Source organism: Grammomys surdaster, unplaced genomic scaffold, assembly GCF_004785775.1.
Source record: "Grammomys surdaster isolate TR1022 unplaced genomic scaffold, NIH_TR_1.0 141, whole genome shotgun sequence".
Lineage (NCBI taxonomy): Eukaryota > Metazoa > Chordata > Mammalia > Rodentia > Muridae > Grammomys > Grammomys surdaster.
This window is the reverse complement of record NW_021604599.1, coordinates 2,871,501-2,888,829: the sequence shown is the minus strand read 5'-3', so window position 1 is coordinate 2,888,829 and position 17,329 is coordinate 2,871,501. Positions and strand designations below refer to the sequence as shown.

The following is a 17,329-nucleotide window of genomic DNA, read 5'->3' as shown; positions in this document are numbered from 1 at the left end:
TAAAATAAAATAAAATAAAATAAAATAAAATAAAATAAAATAAAATAAAATAAAATATAAGGCCTGGGACATGGCTTAGTAATTAAGCTGTCCTCTGTCTTACACACATATATGGAATATATATATGTAATGCATGCCCCCTATCTCTGTCTGTCTCTCACCCCCCACCCCACATTTAAAAGAAATTCAAGGCTGGCAAGATGGCTTAGCAATTAAGAGTAGTTGCTCATCTTGCAGATAACACAGGTTCAGTTCCCAGCACCCACATGGCAGTTCATAAATGTCTGTAACTTCAGTTCCAAGGGATCAGACAGTCTCTTCTGGCCTCCATAGGCATTAGGTACATGTGTGCTGTACATACATACATGTAAACAAAATACACACATAAAATAAAAATAAATGAAAAACCTAACCAAAACAAAACAAAACATGGCATACCTTGTTTTTGCCCAAAGAATGAATTAATAGGCTGAGTATCTCTATTAGAAATGCTGGAGACAAAAAGTTTTGGATTTCATAGTTTTTGCATATACTTAAAGTATCTTGCAGATGGAATCCAAATTTAAACATAAAATTAATTTATGTTCCACATGCATCATGTACATGCTGACTGAAGGTAGTGTTATGCATATGTAGCATTTTAATGAGCCCATGCACTGAATGCAACCCATATAAACTTTTTAAATTTGAGTGTAAATTTCATCAGGTGTAAAAATATACATTTGTGGTGTTATGTCAGACCTTCAAAGCATCAGATTCTGGGAGTATTAAATTTTTAATTTTTATTTGAATCCAGTATGCTCAACTCCTATGAAGGAATACCAAATACTAGAGTAGATAAGATAATAAAATAATAATAATAGTGATAATACCAATAATGAGCCCCAAGTAGAGAAAGAGAATGAAACAGAATCATGGTATTTTAGAGGCAATACATAAATATCAATGACTTATTCTTTGTACTGATAAAGAAAAATTACATGTTTCTGAAGAGATGGAAAGAAAAGCAGCCAGTGCTTAGGAGAAGAATAAAAGAGAAAATTTAAGCAGATGAAAAAAAATTATGGGCTATTTTTGCCTAAATCAGTGTTAAGGAGACTTTGGTTATTAGGTTAGTGGCATGGTATTTTCTGAAACTATTCACCTAATGGAGACACTAAAGAACTCACGTAGAATGATGAGAAGATGACTTCCTCAGAATTCCATAGCAGGTTGGTGTAAGAGAGTGTTAAGTACAGAGATTACTTGGCAGACTAAAGTTAGCATCGACTGGTTACTCTTGGAAGGAAATTAATCAATGATATAATATATACAGTCTGTTAGGTCAGGTCCCTAGAAGAAGAGCCATGCAGTTGAAATCCGATGCTGACAACTCTATATGCACTATGTACAGTTACTTAAGGGACACTGTTCACAATGCTACTCACCATGAACTGTATTTTCCAGGGGAGGATGCTAGAATCTAGTTTAAGACTTTGGCTTCACTAAGGAGGGGTATAGAAGGTGGAGGGAAGCACATATTGCTATGGGTTTTTGTTTGTTTGCTTTATTGTTTTGGTCTCACTTATGCAGCCCAGGTTGGCCTGGAGCTCATTATACACTCTAGGCTAACCTTGACCTTGTAGAAATCTTCCTGGTGAGTACCACATTCTAGGCTTAAAAACTGGACTATGGAGTTTTGAACTGACTCTCAACAATGTGGTAAAAAGGGAATGGGAGAGCCTTAGCATCTAGAGTTCTAGAGATAATGTATGTAATCTACCAATTTTTAATTTATCTAAAATATATATACATATATATATGATACATATAATATATAATGTGTTATATATATAAATGTATATATGAGAGTGTTTTGCCTGTATGTATATGAACCTCATGTGTGCCTAATGCCTGTGGAAGACAGAGAAAGGCACTGGCTATCTGGAACTAAAATTACAGAGGGTTGTGAACCTCCCCATTTGGGTGCTGAAAATTGAACCTGGGTCTTCCACAAGAGCAGCCAGTGCTCTTAAACACTGGAACCATTCCCCTCGTCTCCCCACTGCTTTTTTTTAAGACAATGTAGCTCACACCTTTAATCCCAGCACTGGGGAAACAGAAGCAAGTGCAGTCATAGTCTATATAGTAAGTTACTAACTAGTCAAAGGCACATACTGGTGTAGGCTGTCTGAAGTTTTCCACATTTTCCTGATAAAGACTTTTAAAACCAGCTCATCAAAAATTCATTGAAAGGCACAGTAGTAGAATAAGAGAAAGCTGGGCCCAACAGTTGAGAACATTGACTGTTCTTAAAGAGGTCCTCAGTTCAATTTCTAGTAACCACATGTTGGCTCACAGCTATCTATAATAGGATCTGACGCCCTCTTCTGAAGGCTTGCAAGCATACATGCAGACAGAGCACTCATAGATTAAATAATTAGAGAAAACAGTACATGGTTTTAGAATGTTAGCTCATGATTCTAAGCCTTCTGTTTGGGGAAATATTAAAAGACTAAGAATCATAACGCCCACAATTACTCATTTAAAAAGTTAAATGAACGAAACAACTGGCTCTTATGTTATTTCTTACAGGTCTGTTTCTTACATTTACCTGCTACTGTATGAAATAACAGAAATTCTATAGGTATTTTAGCTATGAATAATTTAGAAAGAAAATTGCTAATAATAAATGGCTTTACTAAAAAAAAATCACATTTGAAAGTATTACTAGTTTTACAAACTTTTAGTGAGTGCTTATTATAAGTAAAGGAGGAAAAAAATATAGACCCCTCTTTTCAAGAGTTTGTAAAACACAGTACAAACACAGAAGCTTCCACTGAAAATTATCCATTAAGGAAACACTACAACAAAAGCAAACTGAAGGCAGGACAAAGGGAAGCTAAGGTATTTGCATTTTAAAATAAGTAACATATATATTACATTTTAGGAACATTAACCACTCATAACAAATTTATCAGCCAGGTTTTTGACTTTTCTGCTAACAACAGAATCTCAAAGTTAAAACTAAAAAAGAATTTAAAGTTTACTAGGAAAGTTATAGAAGCCCTGTGTAGGATCAGAGACACAAATCTTTAAAAGAAAGAAGCACAAAGTAACCTAAATTATATCTATGTATTTCTCCAGAAAAATTAGGCTGCTAGTAGTTTTTCACACCTCTGAAAATAAGAATCTAAACTAATCAGAAACTCCTACTACCACCACTGCCACTCCTGTCTCAGCAGTTCCTCTTAAGAAATATATACCTGGTTACATGCCCTCACTTTAGATGCGAGCAGTTAGGAGCATGTAAGGTTTTTGGCATTTGACCTGGATGTCAAGATTTGTATGGGAAGTTAGTAAAAGGAAGGCTGGAGAGATGGCTCAGTGGTTCAGAAGGCTCAGCCCACTGGCTGTTCTTCCAGAGGTCTTGAATTCAATTCACAGCAAACACATGGTGGCTCACAAACATCTATAATGTGATCTGATGCCCTCTTCTAGCATGCAGATAGAATGCTTGTACACATAAAATAAATATACAAATCTTTAAAAAAGAAATTAGCAAAAGACTAGAGAGCTATAAAAATGCAGGGTGATAACTGTCAAATGTCACTGCTATCTTTTGTTAAGAAAATTTGAAAATAAATTATAAAGTCAGAATTTTTATTTTACAAACATGTAGAAACTACTTTGAAATCAACAAATTGTGATTTCAAATCAAAAGATGAGTTAGTTCATCCAGGTATGTGAAACAATGAATATTAATGGATATAATTTCTGGTAATCCAAACATTAAGTTTTATAAAAAGTAAACATGAGAGGACTATCATAACTATAGATAACATCATATTCTATGCTGAATAAGATGATACATGCCTGAGATCTCAGCACTTGTCCCATAAGACAAAGAAACTAAACACACACACACACACACACACACACACACACACACACACCCCTAAATTCTAGATTCACAGATTTTATGTAAGGAGAGCCAATATGTACTTATAACAAATTTTATTTTTTTAAAAGTCTTTGACTTACTATATTGATGTTTTCTAAATCAAAAGACCCTCTCTGTACCAATTAGCACAAACAGCTTGCTGTCCATCATTTTCCTAAAGATAGGTAACTATAAATTTACCAGCTCAGCTATACCCCCAGCCCTCAATATAGTTTAATGTGTAAAACACACTAGAATGAGTAAAGCATAGATACTGTTAAACCAATAAAGAAACAATCTCCTTAGTTTAAGTAAAGGATAAATGAACTAGATGAAGTCAGAAACAAAAGACATATATAGATATGAAAGATACTTGGGAAATAAACTGGCATAATCTTAGGTGTATTCAAAATGCATGTAAGAAATATGAACATTTCTAGAATGAACTCCAGATTTCTAACCTGTACAATTCAATAGATGGTAATATCATTCACCAAAAAAAGGCCCTGCAGTAATGTTGAGTCTTAAGAAGTAAGCCTGTACATTTGTAATTTTAGATATGAATAACTTAAAGATACTGTAGCAAGTATCTTTTGTTTGCCTCTACATTTACCCCACTCTTTGCGGTACAGATTATCTACAGACAATCTCATCCTCTTGGTGCCCTTGAGTTCAGTCAATGGAGATCCCCGAAAACTGATCAAGTATTTACTTTACTCTTTTGGCTCCCTCCTTAGCTTGAGTTGAACCCTAATGGGAGATGTCACAGTTTCTAAAGAATTTTTCATAACTCCTTCCCGAGTACCAGAAACTATTCCCTCAACAATTCCATGAAGCAGCAGGGAAAAAAATGCTTCCAAATTCATTTTTACAAAGCCAGTCTTACTCTGATATCAAAACTAATAAAAGGAAATAACAAAAAAGAAAACTACAGGGTAACATTCTTGATGGACATATATGCTATAGTAATTCAATAAAATACTCAAACACCAAACTGATCAATTAATATGTACGATATATTTTATTTTGTGTGTATGTTATATGCCTGTGGCATTGTGAAGGCAAAGTTAATGTTGATTGTTTTCTTCTACTGTGCTCCATCTTATTCTGTTGTTTTGGTTTGTTTGTTTGATTTGTCTGATACATGGTCTCACTATGCAGTCCTGCTGTCTTTGAACTCTCTATGTAGAATAGGGTGGGCTGGAACTCACAGACATCCACCTGTCTCTGCTTTTCAAGTGTTGGAACTAAAGGCATATCTCATCACACTAGGCACTTTACCTCATTTTATGGAGAAAGGGTCTCTTACTGAATAAAAACATAAATGCTAGTGAGAAAATAATATTCTAAGTACACATTTTATGGAAGAGCTTTTTTGCTGATATCAACCCAAACAGCTGGGAACACACACTATCACTAAAGTCAATATAGTCTGCTAGTATAATATAATTTTCCTTGCTCGCTTTTCTTTTTAAAACTTAAAAGTGCATGTGTGTGTGTATACCTGAATGTGTACATGCAAGTGTATGTGCAGATGTGTGCAGAGGAGTATGTGTTTGGTGAAATTAGAGATTGATACTGTGTGTCTTCCTCTAATACTTTCCAACTTATTTTCTGAAGCAGGGTCTCCCACTGAGCTTGGAGCTCACCAATTGCTTAGACTGACTGGGTAGCACAGCCATGGGATCCTCCTGTTTCTGCCTCCTAGTACTGGATGTGTGCTGCCACACTCAGCTTTCTATGCAGGTAGTAGGGATCAAACTTAGGTCCTAATGCTTTGCCAACAAGCACTTTACCCATTAAGCCTTCTCCCTAGCCCAAATCTGGTTTTATGAGACAGGATCATAACACAGACCAACATACACCATGTTGACCCTCAAACTCCCAGTGTAGCCAAGGATGAATTGAATTCCTGATCTTCCTACCAGCTCCTTCCAAGTGCTAAGACTACGCATGGACACCACCATGCCCAGCTAATTTGTACAATAATGAGTTAATTTTTATAATTAAAAATTTACAAGTATGTTGTACTTCTGCCAGTCATATTTGTCTGGTAAATGACTTGCATCTTGAGTATACAAAGAATTCTTACAATTAAATTAGAAAACATACGGGAGTTGGGTGTGGTGGTGCATAGCTTATTCTCCTCTGTTTATTTGTGGCATGAGTACACATAAATACATGTAAGGCTGGAAGAAAAGATGATTTGGAACTATTTCTAGCTTCTTGCAATACACTCATACTTGGATGCTTAAATGTTTGCCATCATCTCAATACCTTTATTTTTAGGCAAGTTCTCTGTCTCTTCTCATTTTCAAACTTAGTTTCTTTGATATTCTGACTTTTTGCAAATCACACACAGGGTAATGTACTGCTTAGTAACACAGGCATATGAACTGCTCAAAAATTATGTGACTTTCAACAAACTACTTTACTTTCTGTGGCTCAGGATATAAACTGATTACACACATGTTGAGAGCTCAGCCTGGTTCACTAAATACTAAACTCAAGTTTTCTTCCTTGTTAATATAGTGTCATTCTCACTGTGTATGGCTGGCCTCAAACTCACAGACCTGCCTGAGTCCTGAGTACTGGGATTAAAGACAAGTGCTAATACACCTAGCTATGCCCTTTCTCTACTTCTATTAAGGAAGGTATAAGGTCTTGTTAGGCCTTCCCAGAGCAATATCATCTCTCTCTGCTCGTGGTAACAAGTAATGGAGCCACTGTCTTCCACCAGTCTGCCAATTTTTGGCTACTCCATTCCAATCAATTTATGCACTACTGTCAGGTTAATTTTAATTCTTTCTAAAAATCCTCATTTCCTATAGCAGAAAAACTTTCTGAGGCTCTGTACAAGCGGGGGAATTGTATTCATAGTTGTGTCTGAAATGAATCACTGCTTAAAAAAAGGTTAAGATTGCTGAAAGTATCATGACAATTAGCAAAGCAAGTTACATTTATTAATATAAGAGCAACAAAATAGTTTAAGTTGCCTTCAACTAGCACTAGCAAATCCTAATTATATCAGCAAATATTCCTAGTATAGTTTGAGATTTGATTTTGTGTAAAATCACTACTCAATTACAGAAATGAGCTTCACTTACCTCTTGGGGCTCTATTTTGCTTTTGTTACAAATAAAACATTATATAATGCCATTACTCTATGCTCCCAGGCACAAAAAGGTACCCACTAATTGAGTACAAGACTCCTTTCTGAAGAGTCTAAAACAAGCAGTTATCCAGGAAGTTAATAAATGAAGGAAACGGCAGAGATGGATTTATGTCATTCTATTTTTTTAAACTTTAATTTTTTTATGTGTATGGGTGTTTTATGTCTGTGTATTATGTACATGCTTGGTACCTTTAAGAGGCCAAAAGAGGGTGTTTGATTCCCTGGAATTTAGAGTTAAAGAGTTGTGAGCTACCATGTGAGTCCTTGGGAATTAAACCCAGGTCCTCTGCCAGATGAGCGAGAGCTTTTAACTACTGAGCCATTATGCCAATCCCTATGTGACTCTTAAATGTCATTATTTCTGGAGTTGGTAGTACTTTAAAGGTGTGTGATTCCATTCTAAAATTACAAGTCTATATAAAAACTGCTGTAGTTTTAAGTTCTCCTGAGTAGATTTCTAGAAAATTAGAAAATGTTTTCTAAATATTATTTTTGTATAGTGTCAAAATAATTGTTTTACAATTTAAAAGTATACTTTAAAACAAATTTCACTGTGATCCATTAACAATTCATATTTTGTTGACAGTACACTACTACTAAATACAGAATCCTACTAAAACGGGACCAAAATGTGATATTGGCATATAAATGGAGCTACACTTTTAAAAGTTATTCTTGTAAATCTGAACATTAAACATTTTGACATTTACCTTTTTTCTTCTTTTGCTCTCAGCTGTTCTTCCTGTCTCAAAACTTGAACCATTATAGACTCAAAAACTCCACTTGTCAAACCTGCCAAACTTCGAGGTGTTGACCGACGCCTTGTTGAAGTACATGCAGTTCCCTTCTCCTCCTCCAATCCATAATAGCCTCTAGATGTAACTGCTATCGTTGTCTTTTCTCTCAAGTGCCTTGGAGAAGAATAAGTCAATTCACAAGGTCAAATCTTCTGGATAAGCAACACACCCTTTCAACTAGTACCTTAAGTAGAATTTTTCTGTCTACATACAAAATATTTAGTCGAACCTTTCTTTGTCATGTTTGAGTTTTATCTTTTCTATACAAGATTCTAACTCTTTCATAAAATCCATTGAGGGACAGTACCTCTTCTACATTTAAAAAATATAAGCCTGAAGCATTCATACTAAGGACTAAAACACTAATTGTTTAATAGAAAGCTTTGTTTGAAATAGAGATCATATTGTTTATTAATGTATGAGAAAATGTACAATAATCTAAAACATTTTGAGAAAGAAGATTTTTGATACATACATACTTTCGGGAAATTATTAACAAGTGCAGTATTACAATATACAGCAATTATCTTACATGGGCTGAGAATAAGGAATTATAAGGCCCAAGGAAAACAGCTGCCTAGCAATAACAGATCATGAATGGATACATTAGAAGCTCATTTTAATGTGCTTTTACAAAGAGATCTAACTAATTCTGTAACATTAATTACTTATCAATACTAATGAAAGAAATTATCAATAGAAATATGAATGAACAATGTAATGAAACCTGACTTCTGATTGAACTGTAAAAAGAATTTTAACTCTAGAATTCCTTTACAATCTCAATGCAAATGAGTCTTTTACAATATTTTTATTAATTTACTGAGATACTGGTCTAATGCTTAAAAATAGTATCTCAGCAGTTCACTTAATTGTTCACAAATCATCTTAATGAATTTGAAATGACTAAAAACATTGACAATACACCTAAGGACATGGTTTTGAGTTAGCAAGTGTTACAACTCTCAGATTGATCTACAATACTGCCAAAAAGCGGGAGGAGGGGGAAGAGGGGTCAGTAAGAATATATTTACCCTGGAAAAGAAAATATTATACTGACCTTGCAAAGTTTTAAAGGCTAGTCCAACTACTGATTTTTAGGACTGTATTTATTACATAAACAGTAATTATAAAAAATTTTAGGCCTGGTGATGGTGGTGCATGCCTTTAATCCTAGCACTTAGGAGGCAGAGGCAGGTAGATCTCTGAAACAGAGGCCAGTCTGGTCTACAGAGTAAGTTCCAGGATGGCCTGGGCTACACAGAGAAACTCTATCTCAATCAATCAAACAAACAAAAAATACATTTTTTAAAAAATTCAGATAAAATCTCTTTTCTACCTTTTTAGAGTATGCCAAAGTCTTTAAAATTTTCACACGTTATTTCTACAATGGCAAACTTCAGTCATATCACTCAAATACTCAAAATCACTCAAAATACTTTGCACTAAGTTATAATGGATACCCCTCCCTTGGATATTCCCCCCACTCTTGAGTGTTCTTGCTTTGCCTTAATAAATCTATATTCCCTCTGTTTAAGCAACCAGACACACAAAAAAGAACTTTTGTGAATTAAATGTTGCCAATAGTTGTATTTCCTTGCTTTCCTAAAAACTGTCAACAAGGTCACTGAAGCATAAACTTTTACACTATGAGATATAATTAAAGTCCTACCCTTTTTAAACAGTATCCACATTGATTTATGACTATAAAGTAGAAGGACTTATCATTCTTACATTCACTGGCATCTAGATCCCATGAATAGATTCTATTGAATTATTGCACTAGTGGGTTTTTTTTTTTTGTTACAAGGAGGTAACATTAACTGATTTAGCTTTACATAGAGAAGAACATTAGTTTTCTAAGAATGGAGAGTTTGAGTTAATCTGGCTCGCTATTTCAGGCAGTTGTTATCTTTTTTAAAAATTAATATTTTAATTTAAAAATTTCCATTCATTGCATGTTTGGAAGGGCATACATGCCACAATATGCCTGTAGAGATAAGAATATTGCTTTCAAGTGTCAGTACATTCTTTCTACCTTTTAACAGAATTTTACATTTATGTATTCTGTGTGTGTGTGTGTGTGTGTCTGTGCATACGCATGCACAAGTGTGTGCATAGGCTGGTATGGTTTCAGAGGACAAATGAAAGTTGGTTCTCTGCTTCTACATGGAGGTTTCAAGGATTGAACTCTGGTTATCAGTCTTGGCAGGAAGGACCTTTACGGGCTGAGCCATCTCCATGGCCCAGATTACATTAATTAACAAACCCTAGAACCAATTCATCTGAGAGGACTAGGTGCTTATATGTGCACTCGCAAGTGTAAAAAAGTTTTTGAATAATGTAATCTACAAACATCACAAATAAAATGCATCTAGAAGTATGTGTGCTTGTGTATGTAACCTAGATTATTGCAAATGCTTCACGGCAAGGTTTTTTCCTTTCATTCTGTTCTATTCAGTACAGACACCTGTGTAACACTTTTAAAAGTGACTTGGAGTATTTCATTACTTTGCTGTCTCCTCTCAAATCTTCTAGTCATACTCAGAACACATAGATGTTCTTATTATCTATAAGACCTAGTGTTATATGGTTGGTCCTCATCTCCTTAAGGGCACCCTTTCTGCTTTTCTAAGTGTTTGTTCTCTGCATGTCAGACAGTCTCTCACTTATTCTCAAGCACACCAACGTACCTACTGCCTTAGAATCTTTGCAGTCCATTCCTCTTCCATAAAAATACTCTTCCCCAGATGCTCATGTATAGGCCTCTCATTTCAACCATCTTTTAGATGCCACCAAATCTGAAAAGGTTTCTAACTGTGATGTTTAATAACACCTCCCCTATCACTCTATGACCTTATACTGGTTTCTTTGTCTTTTTGTTACTTATCAACACAGTGTTAAATAGTATTTACTTAATAACTGTCTATACCCCACCCCTGGCAGAACTCAGGGATCTATGCAAAATAGGAGGGAGAAAGACTGTAAGAGCAAGAGCTGATGGATGACATCAAGGAAACAGTGTCTTCCAGTTCCAGACACAACAGGACTGAAGCACATAAGAACTCACAAGTGACTGTGGCAGCACTCACAAGTCCCATACAGGCTCAGTTCAGACAGGGTCCAAGCACTGAGCAGAAAATTTAGACACTGGCTCTCAGCCCTAAGCAAGAACTGCAAATGGCACTTGTTATCACTTCAGAGTAGGCCCCATGTTCAAGAGTAGTTGGCCAACACAAAACAAACTCAATGGCATTTTGTACACTTTTTGTCTTAACTTGCTTTGGGTGGTTCTTGTTGTCGTTGTTTTGTATTTACTGGTCTTTTGCTTATATATTTGGCTTCCATTTTTGTGTGAGTTTTATGTGTGAGTTTCTTGATTTGGTTTGTTAAAAAGAAAGGGGAGAAACCAAAATTGGGTGCATAGGAGGTGGAAAGGATCTGGGAAAAAGAAAAACATGATATATTTCAATACAAAATATATTGTATGGAAAATTTTTTTCAATTACAAAAATATCTATTGAGGCTAGAGAGATGGCTCAGTGGCTAAGAGGAGTGTCTGCTCTTCCAGAGGATCTGGGTTCAATTCCCAGCACTCATGTAGCAGTTCACAACTGTCTGTAACTCCAGTTCCAGAGGATCTGACACCCTCACATAGACATACATGAAGTCTAAACACCAATGCACATAAAATTAAAAACTTATTTTAAAAAAAAACCTACATATCCCCAACCAGAAGGAAAGATCCAGGAATATAAGGAACTTTCCTCTCCTTACTGGCTGTACTTTCTGATCCCTAACTATAGTATACATATTGTTTATATATAGACATTTGTGTGTGTACATACACATATATGTGTGTGCATGCATGTTTAAATATCTTTGGAAGGATACAAATCAAGCTGTTTCATATTTTCAGTTACAAATATATTTAAAATTTTAAACTCCAATCTATGTATATTTGTCCACAATAAGAGTTCTGATTAAACATGTTATTTGGTTTTTATTTATTAGAGAATAAAGTCTTATAAATTAAGATAAATAAATATCCCCTCACCTCCTAAAAGGAACTGTCAAATGATCAAGAACCACATAAATACATGAAAATAACTTGTCCCTTAAAAAAAAAAACCAAGCTACTTTCTTCCTATGGGGAAAATTATTTCATGAAATCAGCATGACAGTAATTTGAAAAGAATATAATGTCAACTATACACAAAACCTTAGCAATAATTATAGCTGAGTCATTGAGTTTTTACCATTGTTTCTATTGTTTTTTTCCTTTAAAACATAAAATGTCTTCTACACTAATACATTCTGAATTTCAGAATTCAAAGACTAAATTCTATTTACAATGGCTAAAACAAGTATTAACAAGAAGCAAATTGATGTTAAGTAATTAATACTAAAAACTGATATAAAAATACTTGCTATTTACTTGATAAATACACATAGATACCTATTAAAACCAGATATTTAGAAATGCTTCCATTGTTGAGGTTTTTTTTATATTACTAAAAGCAATGTGAATGCCATTAGTAATACAACTATTTGTATAGAAGTACAGCTCAAAAGTATGTAAAGAATATATTTAGCAAACACGAAGTCCTAGGTTCAATCCTACACATATAGACACACACACACACACACACACACACACACACACACACACGGGGGTTTGGGGGGAGACACACACATGAGAAAGCGCACAATTATAATCTGGAAATAAAATTATCTAATCTGTTTAAAATTCTAAGTGAAAAGTTTTACTGTTAACTCATTCATTAAAAAAAAATAAAACATAACTATAACTATTACCCAGGGTCCAATAGTAAGAAAGAACATGTAAAAGACAGTAAGTGTTGTTTAATGCAGGGACTATTTACAAATGTGCAGGCAAGGCTAAGAGTAGTCTAGGAAGAGATGATGAAGTGTTCCTGGATCTATGCTATAACAAGGAGTTATTCCCACTCTAAGCCTAAAGGAGGAAGAGAAGGGAATGGGGAATAGTTATTAGACCAAGAGAATTGTAATTGAAGAAGAGTGCCACACAATGACTGAGCACAGTTACCCACAACCTGAAGGCCAGGAAAGAGGAAGACGTTAAAGTAAATACTCCTACCTCTTGGTCCTCCTGTCAGTGCCTTCCGTTGGCTGAACCCAATCAGAAGTCAGGGGACAAGGCAGACCAGTTGATGCAGTCCTTAGAAATCAGCCTCCTGGGGCACAGAGCAGAGTATACAAGGGTGGAGAATGCATTTGGAGAAGTGTATGGTGACTAACAGCAAAGCACAACCTAAGTATTAGTTTTCAAGAACAACTGAATGAAATTAGAAAAGAAAGAAATTTTACTAGGGACTTCAACAAAAACTTGGGCACATTTGATAGATAAGCAACATAGTCATTGCAGCGGGTATGTACTTCTTCCATCCAAACGTTACATCTTTATGAGTTCTAAGCTGTACTAATCGTTAAAACCAAGCACCCAAATAAACCTAGCATAAAAGAAGTTTCAGATACCTCAACAGGCAAGTATTAAACCAATTCCTGACAAACAAAGCACAATGCTCTCATAAAAAATAATTTTTGTACTATTAATGCTTGGAGAAATGCTTACTTGCAATTTATAAATACAAATGAGTACACGCACTAGGTTTTTTCCCCCCTCTTTCAAAGATCAGCTTATAAAAATTTAGAAAACTGACAATGTCTTGGTGAATCCAATCATTTTGTACAAATACTATATACTAAATTTTTTTTTTTAAAGTTTGGAGACTACTGCTTTCATCTTTAAGGTACTTGATATCCAGGATTTTTTTTTTTTCGGAAAAAAAAAATCTGTAAGAAAGCACTAATCACAACTACTTCTTATTTTCTACTGTTCCTCCTCTGTTCCCTAGTCATTATTCTTACTTAAAATTCTCAGCTCACCCAGAAAATGAGTATCTTGCCTTGACTTTCATTTGCTCTAACAGAATCCAGCTTCTTTTCATTAGTCATAAATAAGCTGGAACTCAAAATGTATTAGCAAGTTTTCTTCCCTCCCTTGACCAAATTTCCCATGTATTTAGCTACTTTTACATCTTAGCCTAAAGTCCCTCTGCTCATATACTTCTACTACTAAGCAATACTATCAAAATCAAAGCCTTGCAGTTTTTTTTTTTTAGTTATAAACAAATGGATTCAACCTAGAGAAAGACTACTTCTTTGAAAGTAGTTAACATCCTCTCTTAACCACCATAATAGCCACTTCTAATGCTATCATTATGTAAAAACTTCACACTACCACTCACTACAAGTTAGTAAAGTAGTTCTTCAGTAAGATATCCATTAATTTCTACTTTTGAAAAACTAAGACTATCTAAATTTAGGCATTTGTCAATGTTTCAGTGAAAAACACTTCTGACCCAAAACCAATTGTTGCACAGGTTTTCAATACTCATATTTCATGAATTCTCCTGAGCACTCCTTTAGCATAAAATCATGTCAAAGTCTAATGAAAAACAGCTACTCCCCTTGAAAATATTTGAACCTAAACTGCTAGCCCTTTGATTCACATTGCAGTCTAACATGGCAACTGCCTGCACATACATACTCCACTGAATCTTTCTTCTCATTCTTCTTGTTAGGAAATTAAAGGGATACCTCTCAGTTCCTACTTTACTCAAGTTCTCTAGCATCTAGTCACCCTTTTATCAAGACCATTAACTGTAACTTAACACAATTAAGACTTTCTGGGATAGAAAAGTAGAGAAGGAATATCCATTCATATAATTCAAATTCATTCAGACATCTACTAAACAATAAAGATTCAACAATGAACATACTGACAGTTTGTGTATATATGGAATTAAAGGTATAAATATCAAAGATGATTGATATATTCTGGCTGAAACAATGATGACAATGCCTACAAAAACCTAAAAGAATTCTGAAAGTCAATGGAAAACAAAGATTCGGGTTAGAAACAGTTAATTCTTTTGAGGTAGTAGTTATTTAACTAATTAGAAAAGTTCTGCTGGAAAGTTGTGCTGCACACTTTTAATTTCAGCATTGTGAAGTCAGAGGTAGGTAGATCTCTGAATTTGAGGCCAGCCTGGTTTACAGAGTAAGTTCCTGGACAGCCAGGGCTACAAAGAAACCCTGTCTCTATAAAAACTAAAAATAAAAAAAAGAAGTTATATGGACAGAAATAAGTTATTTTTTATAAGAGAGGGAGGGCTTAAAATATTGACCTGGAAATCTTTTGGTAAGTAAAGCCATGGGACATGAGTAATGCAGAAATAGAAGTTCTAAAGGCACAATTGCAGGAACTACCTACAGATCAAGGAAAAACCCAGCAAAAGAATACTGAAAAGATGAGTTAAGGAATAACTTAAAAATGCAAAAACAGACCAAAAGTTTAATTGGTAAATGACCTAAACTCTTTAATTTTCCAAACTGACTGAGAAAGAACAACCTAAAAGCCAAAGGTTGAGAAAGAAAGCATTCGTCTTTAGTAAAAGTCAAAGACAACTTCAGTAGGAACTAACTGCAGAGACCCTTCAAGTTAAACATTTCTATGCCTTTGATATTTATTGAAACAGCAGATCAATAAAAATATTACCCAGAACTGAAGACAGACCACTGTAAGTTTTTAAAACTACACATTTTGAACTTTATACAAGGAGATAAATACTCATGATACAACTCAGACTATAGGAAGCTTAACAAGAAAGAAGACCCAAGTGTAGACAGACACCTGAAACCTACTTAGAAGGGGAACAAAATAATCATGAGAGGCAGAGGGAGGGAGGGAGGGAGGGAGGGAGGGAGGGAGGGAGCTGGGTGGGAGAGGGGAGTGGAAAAGGAGGGGCATGATCAGGTATGGGCAGAGACAGAAGGGAGGCCCAGAGGGCCAGGAGAATGAATTGAAATATGCAGCAGTGAGGGTTAGGGGGCAGGGGGAACCTCTAGAAAGTCCTGGGATATGAAAGGCTACCAGGACTCAATGGGGATGACATTAGCTGAAATGCCCAACAGTGGGGAGATGGAACTGGAAGAGATCACCTCCAACAGATAGACACGGCCCCCAGTTTAGGCAGGGGCCACCCTCCCATCTTCAAAATTTTTAACCTAGAATTGTTCCTGTCTAAAGGAAATGCAGGGACAAAAATGGAGCGGACTGAAAGAAACTTGGGATCCATCCCACAGGCGCACACCAAACCCTGACACTATCACTGATGCCACATTGTGTTTGTAGACAAGAGCCTGACATGGTTGTCCTCTGAGAGGTTCTACTAGCAACTGACTGAGACAGATGAAGATACTTACAGCCAACCATTGGATTGAGGTCGGGGATCAATATGAAAGAGTCAGAGGAAGGATTGAAAGAGTTGAAGGGGATTGCAACCCCCTTCAACAGTGTCAACAACACTTGAAGGAAGAACAACAGTGTCAACTAACCAGGACCTCTCAGAGCTCCAAGAGACTAAGCCAAAACTCAAGGAGCAAACATACATGGGAAGGTTTGTGGCCCCGGGCACATGTGTAGCAGAGGACTGCCTTGTATGGCCTCAGTGGGAGAAGATGCACTTAATCCTGTGGAAACTTGATGCTCCAGGGAAGAGGGATGCTGGTGGGGGTGAGTGGGAGGGTAGGTGGGTGGGGGAGCACCCTCTCAGGGAGAAGGGGATGGGGTAAAGAACTTGGGGAGGGGGAACCAGGAAGGGAGGCAACTTTTGGAATGTAAATAAATAAATTAAAAAAAAAAAGAAAAGAAACTTATGGTCCAGAGAAAACCACACATTTTGCTTAGAATAAATCTATGTCTCAGTTTTGTTTATTTGAATTTAGGGTACATTGGTAAACCTAAAGTTGTTTACTTTAATATAAAAATGCTGTCTGAACAGTGCCTTACCAACCTTGGCAAGTTTGATTTCTAGTTAGCTCTCAAACATATTACTATTGCTTAGAGCTATTCTTTGCCACATGGAATAATTCAAGAAGTTTCAGTGCAGGCAGAACATAAATAAGCTCATTACTAAGTGAGTTACTAACTCACTGTCCAAACACGTCTGTGTTATCTAAAAGATACTTGAATAGTAATGAGTTCCAAAGGAGGCAGGCAGGTATCTAAGCTTTCTGGCCCTGGCTCTTCTCCCTACCAAGCTATATCTATATCTGTATCTATATCTATATCTATAATCTATATCTCTAAGAGTTTGAAATAGTAGATTATAAACTCAGGAAACTTTCATATTTTGATAATGGCACAAAAATACAGAGGAAAACTCAAGTTTTGCCTTTGCCAAACTGAAGTAACAAGTCCTAACAAAGTAGGAGGAACTTGGTAAAAGCTAACAACAAAACTGAAATCAGAAGCCTATGTCAATTAAATATTGTGATATCTACAGAAAATATCTAATGCTTGAACTGATATTTTTTATCTTTTAT

General features: G+C 35.6%; 1 protein-coding gene across 1 annotated transcript in view; it reads right to left on the bottom strand.

Annotated features, from left to right (window-relative positions):
• Positions 1-17,329, bottom strand: part of Kiaa2026 (KIAA2026 ortholog) — a 77,670-nt gene that overhangs the window by 47,607 nt on the left and 12,734 nt on the right. Inside the window, exon 2 of the mRNA XM_028764071.1 lies at positions 7,808-8,008. Coding sequence (XP_028619904.1) covers positions 7,808-8,008 — 201 coding nt within the window. The remainder of the gene's footprint in view (positions 1-7,807; positions 8,009-17,329) is intronic.